Here is a 10721-nt window from a genome sequence, read left to right on the forward strand (position 1 = left end):
AGTAAACCTCTCAATCATATATTATTGGAGATGACAATCTTATCGTAAAATTTTCTTTTTTAGTACAATATTGTGGAAAAGAGGATCAAGTCTTTCGATTCTTGAATAAAAAGTCATGTCAATTATCGATAAACTAAACTCGTTTTGACCTACGTTAAAATTAAACAATCGAAAAGGTGCACGAGAATATGCATTTAGATGAATGCAAAAAGATGCCTTATTCAAATTGACTTTACAACTAGCAAAAAAAGGAAAAGAAAATGATTAAAATGTCAAGCAAAAGTCACAAGAGTGGTAATTTATGTACCTTTATGGAAAGAAAAGTGGGTTTTCCATTCTTTCTTTTATTTAGGATAAGCAATGGTCCACCAAGAATATAGTAAGTTTGGATACTTATCCATTTTTTAGGGTTTAGGATCTTATAAGTTGTTTTCGTTAATCGTTAAAATTTAAAAGATAAGATTTAAGTCGTTTATAAATATATATATTGATCCTAAAAATATAATTTAAGTTTTTAGATTGATTAGTAATTTAATATGATATTAAAATAAGTGTGGTTTAAGAGATTTTGTCTTCGAATCGTTGCTATGCATTGTTTCAATTCTCATCTATCAGGTCTTTTACAAATGAGAAGGAGTCTTCACTCGTGACTTAAATTTGTTGACCAATCAATAATTCAATATGGTATAGACTCTTTAGATGAATCAATGATATAACATATTTAACTTGTGATTTGGGAGGTCATATGTTCAAACTCGTGCAATATTATTTTCTCTTCAATTGATATTGATTTTCACTTGTTGGATTTTCTACATATTTCAATCTGAAAAAATGATAAAGAGTGTTAGATGATATTATAATATTAAATTTGCTTTCCTTCCTCTTAAATTTTGCGTCAAATCGATGATCTAATACTCGAAACGTCAAATTAAATATTGATTAGAGGAAGCGATCGACATTTCAACAGATTCATAAAAACGAAAGAAAATCAAAGGGATGTGGTTTAAATAAAAGCACCAATTGGTATAACATCCAAATATTTATATATGTGTTGGAGTTTAAGTGTCCTTGTGATATCAATGTTAGGTGTAGCCATTTAAAACAATGAATAATACTTTATCTCTACTAGGTATGGTGCATTATTCTAATACTAAAAATATAAGACACCTAGGTTTCCATATAGTAGTCTACAAATAAAACACACCTAGGGGTCCCTATGTCAATAAATATATATTATCATTCACACATTATGTTGAATTTTATCAAGAAAAATCAATAACCATTCATACTATATATATATATACACAGGGGCATATATATATATATATATATGTCTTTGTCAAAATTGCATAATCTCTGGAGAGACTATCAAAGCCCAATTGAGTGTATAAAAAGTAAGGAGAAAATTGGTGGGAGCTTAATTCTTTTCTTTGCTTTACATCGTTATTCTATTAAATTAAATTAAGATCGTATAGGTATAGTTATTACAAGACAAATTTTATTATTTTTATACGAGCTTGTATCCTAAGCGAATGATTTTTTTTTATTAAGTGAATGATAGATACAAATACAAAATGTATATAACTAAATTTGACATCTGAATGCTCTCTTTGATCTAGATGTTCTTCTTTGCTCTCCCACCGGTAGATTTACGTTAGATCAAACAAAAAAAAAACAAAAAATTTACCAAACAACAACCAAGTATCTGCTAAATCTTTTTTTTTAATGATCGAAAGTTAAAGCAATTTAACATTTTCTGAAATTCTTGAATGCATTCCAACACAAAATTTATAATTAAAAGTTTAATTTAGTTAGTAATAGAACTGCCCAATAAATAAATAAATAATCAGACTTTCAAAATTAATATTGCAATAAAACACTTTGCATTATTGATACTTCAAAGGATGGAACACACTAAGTACTGCCTCCTTAGAATCGGGTGAAGCAAAAAGGAAGGAATGCTCTTAGTTTTGTCATAATTCAATAAATAATATTTTCAACGTAGTTTTCTCTAATTTGTCCACTCTAAATTTTCATAATTCAATTATACAAATGTTCACATGTCAAATTTTTCCCCTTCTTAAGAAATTTTTTGGTTGTATTCATACTAAAAATCGTTGAACAATAAGGTATTACTTTCCATTCTTTAAACATTTTCTAATCATGTTTTTATATTATTGTGATTTTTCTCATTAAAATGTGATATATTTTTTTATTTGTATCCCTCGAGTTGTTATAATCTACAACTCATCAATTATTATATAAAGTTTAGTAGCTGTTGTTATACACAAGAAAATGATGGAGGGAAAGAAAATATGAATTGAATTGAATGTGCTTAATGATCTGCCTTCACTGTGAAGACTTTTTAAGAGATGAAAAAGAAAGCAAAGCTGATTTGCCAAACTTCAATAAAGCCATTGATCACTTTTTACCCATTTTGATTCACCACAAGATTCAACTCTGTGTGGCCACTGGGAAATATTCTTACCCACATATGTGAATATTCTTTTTATTTTCATTTATAGTTTGTATGTCAATATCTTTTCAAAATTAAATGAAAATTTATTTATAAAAACAATAAAGAGAAAGAATTAAATGAACTAAGATATTTACGGAAAAAAAATGGAAATCATAGTTTATATTTGATAGACTATTAGACCAAAGAATACCGTTTATTTGTAGGTATTTTTAAGATATTGTATATATATATAAAAAAATTAATCTCAATCTCCTTTCTTTTTTATTCTTTTTAATTACAAATTTAATTTTAATCCATATAGTTTAACAAGATTCAATTTATTCTATATAATTTGAGATTTGCGTAAAAATTTGACTAAAAATAACCATTTATAAAATCAATTGTCATTTAATTTTGAATTTTAAGTAGTTTGTTTTTAATTTTATACATCTTTTTTATACATTTAAACAAGAGATTTTCAACGGTATTTTCTCTTTAATAAATAAACAAAAAAGATAGAAGGTGAAATCCATATTTTTAAAATACTAAATACAAGATTGAAACCTATTAACTTAGACATCAATGTAACATTCAACATTTCTAAAAGAAGCAAACTAAAAAGTTCATTTAGATTCAAGTTTTTATTTTTTCAAGAAAATGAAGAACATATTGAAATGAATTTTTTTAAGAGAGAGAGAGAGAGAAAAGAAATATAAATTAACATAGAGATAAATGAAAAAAAAAAGGGGGTGGGGATATACTAAGAATGCAAGAAGAGATATGTCTTATTATATGGTCATTTTCTGACATTAACATATGCTGTTGGAGCCATTAAAATCCATTTCTTGTGGAGAGATAGAGAGAGAGAAAGAGATGCCTTTTGCTGGATATGATTGGCATTGACTTCATTGTCCAAATGCATTTGGAAAAAAGTTTTCAACTTTTCTTTAATATTTATATCATTTATGTTGGGACTCTATAACCAAACTTTTCTTTCTTTTTTTTCTTCCACTTTGGCTCACCAACACTCTTCTACCCTCTTTTCTCCCATTTTCTTTACTTTTTCTCTCTATACCCATCCATATACCTTTTAATTTTTTCTTTTTAACTCACTTCACTCCAACTATGATTCAATTTAACATGTAAAAGTCTTGTTAATTACGAAATTTGTAGTTCGAATCTTCTACCTTTTATGGTACTTCACTTGTTGTACTTAACAAGAAAAGAAAAATGAATGTGTCGTTAAAGTTGCATATTAAGTAATTTAAGTAAATTGTAAAAAATGTTGTTGAACGTTGTTATTTGTTTAAAATATATCATTATATTTTTTAAAAAATACACCTAGTAAAAAAATTTGATATACAAAATGGTGTGGTAATGACCTAAAACAAAAATTTAGATCACCCCATAGTTCTAAATCTCGGTTTTTGCATACAAGTTTTACGAGATTTCTATTTAAAATGTGTTTTTGATGTGATTATGAAAATTAAGAAAGGAGTATTTAGTAAGCTAAAGATAAGTTCAAGAGTTTAGGTTATAGTTTATCCTTGTATATATATAAAACATCATAGATTATGAGAATGACAAAATGCTTATATTTAAAGCGTACAATATGATAATACTAAAAAATACTTTGAATGATTGGTTGTCTCGAACTATTCCAAATATTTTTCATTTATGAATCAACAGTAAATTATGTGAAAATTTATCATGTGGACTTGAGTAATAACTATACAAAACCAACTATTTTATCAGATTTTGAATGTAAATTACGAAGAATTAACCAATCAGATTAATACCCACTTGATGCCACTACCCAGTTCCCTAGATTTTGACTTTGCTATCAACATTAAACAATTAAGGACCTAAGGCAGAGATCAGATTCTTACTTCCCATATGATCAATTTCTTCTCTGTTCATACTCTTTATCTCTATCTCTCTCTCTCTCTCTCTCTATCTTTAAGAAGTAAAAGGAAAATTAAAAGGAGAAAAAAAGTCTTCCTTTTAGCTAAACAAGTGAATGCGACGACAAAAAGAGAGACCTTACCGCTCTAACACACGCACAAGCTTCTTCTTTTTCTTTTGTATATCGATGTAAGAGAAGGTCAATTCTTTGGTTTTTATTTTAAAAATATATAATCAAATCTCCTTCTTTCTTCCTTTATTTAATACTTGAGGATTCTGTGACAAAAGTTAGTTTCTTGGATGCTGAAAGACAATTGTGGGTATCTCTCCAAATTTTTCTAAAATTAAAGGGTATTTAGACAAAGTGAAACCCCACAAATCCCTCCTCCCCTTTCTAAGTATCCAATGTCTCCTTTATCCACCCCTTTCATTCCTTTTGAGGTCACCCCCTACTTTTCTTTTACCTCAACCATCTGTTTGTTTGCTAGCTTTTACCTCTCAAATCAACTAAAATTTTATAATTTTTTTAATGGGGTTGTTCTCAAATCTATTTTTTTTTTTCCTTCAGAAATGACAAGTTTTTGCATTTGTAGATCCAAAAGGGTGTGTGGAAATTGTAACCTTTGTCCCAATGGATGAATCTCAAAATTTCACCAATGATGTTTCCTGAATTTTGAACATGATATCCACCCATGTGGCCAGTAACGTGTTTTGATTTTAGTTTTATTTTGCTTTTTGGTGTTTTTTTTCTTCATCAGATCATGAAGAGGAAACCAAGCCATGAATGAATTATTGACAGAGTAGGTATTAGGGTACAGAGAAGTTTTGTAAATTAAGAATGAATAAAATTGTTTAAAAAATATATGGTACAAAAGAGACAAATGTAAATGAAACAAATTACTATATAAAGTCAGCAAAGAGACAAAGAAGGAGAGATCGGTGACCAACTCCCACTGACTTGCCAACAAGAGAAGAGAATGTGGAATTTGGGGTCTAATGTGAGGGATTCTATTCCTAACAATGGCAAAAAATTAGAATTATTGTTATTTGTTTGTCTGTTTATTGTATTTTATTTGCTTATAAACAGTCAAATTAAGCTTAATTTTCTCCTTGTAATTGCATCTTCGGTTTGCGGGTCGTGAAAAGTTGTCCACTTTCTCACCATTTTGACATTTAAGGGGTCTACTGAGCATGAATGTTTTTGTTAACTTTCTTTTTCTTCAACTTAAAGCTCTTCTCCTAGCCAGCTGCTTTCTTCCCTTTTAATGCAAAAGCCCTTCGTTTACAAAAGCCATACTACATTTTTCAGAGAGTGAAATCATCTTCATTGTCAAGTTCATTGGTCAAAAAGCTTGGTTTCATAGCTGCATTTGTGGGTTTTATGTAACCCCATTTCAGCTCTTTTGTTACTTGCTTTCTTCAGTCGCTCGTGTCGTGAAGTCGCCCGTATCATCATCGCTTTCTGGTCACTTGCAAAAGCTCTGTGTTCTGCTTAAATATAGAGAATGAATGAAGAAAGGTTTGATGTTTAGCTTGTGATTTCTAAATGCCCTTTTGCTTCTTCAACTTCCTGCTCTGAATCTGACCGCCTGTGATCAACTTGTTTGTTTATGGTAATGTACCCTTCTTCTTCTTCTTCTCCTTCTTCTTCTTCCCACCCAACTTGTGATTTACCGTTGGAGCTGATTCTCAGATATGCTGTTTCAAGAGACTGAAAACGGTGCAAACATGTTGCAAAACAGAGAAATGCCACTGCACAGGCGTTCTAAGAGGTTAGCTTCTGATGCTGTTCTGGTTTTCTTTTCTTTTGTCTTTGTTTCTTTGAGTGTTATTGTAAGTAAGTAATGATTATTCCTTTTGTTCTGAATACTCGATGTGGGCTTGAACTGGAATGAGTCCTCAGTTGGTTAAATAGTAAAAAATTCTAAGAGTTTGTTTCTGTCGGCTTACCAAACTTTGAAATCAGAGGTCTAATGAAAACTGCTCTTGGTTCCCTGCTTATAGAGCTGTATCTTTTCTTCTTCCTTCTTGTTACTCAATCTCCGTTTTTTCGAGATGGGTTTTGGAAACTTTTGACAATTAGCTTCACTGTTAACTTCATTCTCTTGTTCTACTTCTTCAGATCTGAAATCTCAATACTGTTTCAGTCTTTCTACCTTTTCTGTAATTGGGTGAGATGGTAGAATATGCGGATGCATTGGTTTACTGTTTCAATTTGGATTTTGTGGAATCATGATTCATGACTTATCTAGAGACTGTAGAAGGGAAATTAGATGCCTTCCTTTTATTTTTGCTGAAAATATGTAGATCATCACAGATGAATCTTGGGATCATACGGTTTTTGTAGCTCTTGCTTGGTGCAAATATCGAATCGTGGCCCAGTTAAGGGTTCAACACCTAATATATTCTGTATCTTTCTGATATGCATCTTTGTTGCACCATTTTTTCTAGTTGATAGATAAAATGATTGGGTCATGGGTGCTGGATAGTGGAATATTTGCTTTTCCTTTTCTGTAAAGAGAATTCACGTAACATAGTATAATTACATATTTTTATATTATGTGTAACCAAAGGGAATTAAAAGGTTAATGTCATGTTTTCTCCATTTCTGTATTTTAATTCTTCTTTGCTCTTTTTGTATTGTCAGTTTTCTAGACATGGTCAAGGATACTGTTGAGGAAGAACGCTTGGATAAGTCCTTTGAAGCTTCAAATCGTATGAAACTGGTCAGATTAACTTCTATGAGCCTTCTACTTCAAAAGAAATTACAGTTATTATTTTTGCCAAAAAAAGAGTTCGTTAGTATTAACTCATAAGACTAGCCTGCTGCTGAACCTGAACATATTCTCATATTTTATGTTCAATTTTTGGGTTTGATATGGTCCTAGGACACGAGCTACTTTGAGGAATCCATGAAGACGACGAAGAAAAGCTTCCCAAAAACAAACATACACTCTTCTCTTAAACAAGAGGTACAAAAGAAAATAGATTTTCTAACCTTCTTTTGATAATTGATTTTCCAAATTTCAACACCAAAAACACAACAATGATCCCATTGTTTTTGTTAACTATGTAATGTAGATTCTTCAGCTTGAAAAGAGATTGCAAGAACAGTTCAAAGTTCGCACAACGCTCGAAAATGCATTAGGATATAGATCCTCTTCTCAAGACAATACGACCGACATTGAAGTACCCAAGGTAACTCCTTAAAATTTTTGGTTCAGCAAAGCTAATTATGAGGTTCTATAAATAAGGTTGCTACTCATTGATGCACATTAAAATTTGAATACAATCTACTGCAAGCTGCTACCATCTACATACATTATGGCTACATATTAAAAGCCACTTTAATGATTACAGCCAGCCACTGAGTTGATCAAAGAGATCGCAGTGTTGGAACTGGAAGTTTCACATTTAGAACAATATCTTCTCTCTTTGTATCGAAAAGCATTTGATGGACAAATATCCTCCACGTCTCCATCCACCACCGACGAAAAACTGAAATCACCTGTGAACTCCCCAAAAGCCAAATATATTGTGAATTGTGTACCTGACATTGCATTGAAAAAGGAAGACAAAGCTGTTCAGTCTGGCTACGATTCTTTTGGAAATCCTATAAGGGAATATAGCGGAATTTGTGAAGACAAGCTGTTGGACTCAAGTGTTCGCCGTTGTCAGTCATCACTATCTCATTATTCAGTTTGTTCAAAGAGAATTTCTCTTCCTGAGGATTCTTTGGGCCAAGCTGTACGGCCTTGTCTATCTCAACCAATGTCCATGATGGAGGTAACTGTCCAATTCAACTTTTGTTTCATCTCAATCTTGTTCAGCTGTACTTATGACATCATCAAAAAAATGAGAACTTCTCTTAACTTAATGTGGAGCCACAAAAGACATTTATCTTATTGATGATAAGCGTATATCTTTATTATTTTATTTATGGTTCCTCGTTTGCAGTTTGCTCAGAATGCTTCATCCAATTTAACCAGTCTAGCAGAGTACCTTGGTACTCAAATACTGGACCATGTTCCTGAGAGTGCCAATCGTCTTTCTGAAGATATGGTGAAGTGCATATCAGCCATATACTGCAAACTTTCAGATCCTCCTTCAACACATCATGGTCTTTCCTCTCCAGTTTCATCGTCGTCACCAATCAGCGCGTTCTCTCCACAAGATCAGTTCGACATGTTGAGCCCCGGGTTCAAGAACAATCCACCTTTTGATATACGGTTGGATAATCCTTTTCATGTGGAAGGTCTTAAAGAGTTCAGTGGCCCGTACAGCACAATGGTTGAAGTGCCATGGATTTATAGGGACAGTCAGAAATTGATCGAAATCGAACACTTGTTACAAGATTTCAGGTAAGCAACATGTGGATGGATGCTCATTTGTCATATTACTAGAAGATTTTGTTTGGATGGAATGTGATTGTTTAGGCATCTCATGTCTATTGGTTATACTTATACGTTGTCAGGTCACTTATATCCAAGTTAGAGGAAGTCAATCCGAGGAAGTTGAATCATGAGGAAAAGCTAGCATTCTGGATCAACGTACACAATTCCCTGATGATGCATGTAATGATCTTTCATAACTGGAAACGCTTGGAATTCTTTGTCTCTTTAGTTCTTCTAAGACAGGCAGACTGACAATATGTACTTTGTTTTTCTGAAAGGCATACTTGGCTTATGGTATACCACAAAACAATATGAAAAAGGTGTTTGTTCTCTTGAAGGTACTATAAATCTTGTCGACACTGTAAAATTTGTAAATTCTGTATGATTATCATGATCTTACTTCTTCCTCCACTCAGGCTGCATATAACATAGGAGGTCAAACAATCAGTGTCGACACCATACAAAGTTCAATACTTGGCTGCCGAGTGCCTCGGCCTGGACAGGTATGCCATAGGGGAAAAATAAGTATCGTCATTAACAAAGATGCAGATACAGTTTCTTAGTTTCTATGATCAATATAAAGAGATTAGTTTCTTCTGTTTGCAGTGGCTCTCTCTTCTTATTCCCTCAAAGTCGAAACTAAAAAGCGGAGATAAACGACTAGCCTACAAAATCCACCAGTCAGAACCCCTTTTACATTTTGCACTTTGTACAGGCTGCCATTCGGATCCTGCGGTATTGAAAAACATCTTTGCAAAGTTTTTTGTTTTGTTTCTTACACGAACGAACCATATGCGGTCTTGTAATCTAACTAAACTTTCCCATGTTCCAGGTTCGTGTATACACTCCCAAAGGAGTTCTGCAGGAGCTAGAGACAGCAAAAGAAGAATACATTCGAGCCACATTCGGGATACGCAAAGACAAAAAAGTTGTTTTACCGAAGATTGTCGAGTCATTTGCAAAAGAATCAAGATTGTGCACAGCTGGTACGATGGAAATGATCCAAAAGTCTTTACCTGAATCTCTAAGAAGAAGTGTTTCAAAATGTCAAAATGGGAAGTCCCGTAAGAACATCGAGTGGATATCGCACAACTTCACTTTTCGGTATTTAATATCTAGGGAAATGGTGAAGTGAAACAGCTGCTGCACAAATGCAACTCTCCTCGAATGGTCTAGAAAAAATGGGAGGGCTACATATTTTCTTCCTTCTGTACATAGAAGTTCACTAAACCAGGTCGGGTGAAGAGCAGCATAAGGCAGCATCCTGAGGCATTCTACCTTTTGGATTTTGTTATCTTAAATTTGTGTATGTGATTGTTGTTACCATCTAGATTTCAAATTTTTTGTTGTAAATAAATTTGAGTTTGAAGATCAGTTCGTTTCTTATAAAATCCTTAGTATAGATCAGTTCATTGGTGCAGATGTTCAATTTCAATTCCAAAGATCCAGGTCAAGGAAGAAAGTACAATGCAGAAAATGAACAGACCATATTAATCTGTTTCCTTGTTGAATCTCGGATCGTTTCTCAATATCAAATTAAAAATCTGCTTCAAAATGCTTAATACAACTTCTAATTGTGTCTTTACCATAGTTATTGTGATCAATGTCGTAATCAAAAGTTCTTTTTTCAAGTTCAAGACAGGATGTGGGGAAAAGTGAACTAATAAAATGTATTAACTAGTTGAATTATGATTACAAGGATAGCTGGTTAAACATGGTTTGGATTAGCTTGTGTATGAATTGAGAATTTTAAGAGTAACGGATGTAATTCCTCTCTTCATTGGACTTACCGTCCACGTTGAACCTAATTCCGATCCATATTTGTAAATCCGAGCCCAATTTCTCTCTATATTGGGCCTGTCATTCAGTTAAGCCCAAATTTGAGTCAGTATTGGGCCTCGAAACATGATTTCGGGGCCCATTATCAATCGTGGGTTGAATTTGCAAGTGAATGCCTGTCCATT

At 32.5% G+C, this 10721-nt stretch overlaps 1 protein-coding gene across 1 annotated transcript; it reads left to right on the plus strand.

The window, feature by feature from the left end:
• The first annotated feature begins 5439 nt into the window (after positions 1-5439).
• Positions 5440-10164, plus strand: LOC103484720 (uncharacterized). Its single transcript, XM_008441954.3, has 12 exons — positions 5440-5976; positions 6057-6135; positions 7011-7089; positions 7252-7335; positions 7445-7561; positions 7724-8149; positions 8321-8724; positions 8838-8937; positions 9036-9095; positions 9174-9260; positions 9364-9492; positions 9590-10164. The coding sequence occupies exons 2-12, from the start codon at positions 6059-6061 to the stop codon at positions 9890-9892; spliced, it is 1866 nt and encodes a 621-aa protein (XP_008440176.1). The 5' UTR covers positions 5440-5976; positions 6057-6058; the 3' UTR covers positions 9893-10164.
• The last annotated feature ends 557 nt before the right edge of the window (positions 10165-10721 follow it).

The sequence above is a fragment of the Cucumis melo genome, chromosome 8 (assembly GCF_025177605.1).
Source record: "Cucumis melo cultivar AY chromosome 8, USDA_Cmelo_AY_1.0, whole genome shotgun sequence".
NCBI lineage: Eukaryota > Viridiplantae > Streptophyta > Magnoliopsida > Cucurbitales > Cucurbitaceae > Cucumis > Cucumis melo.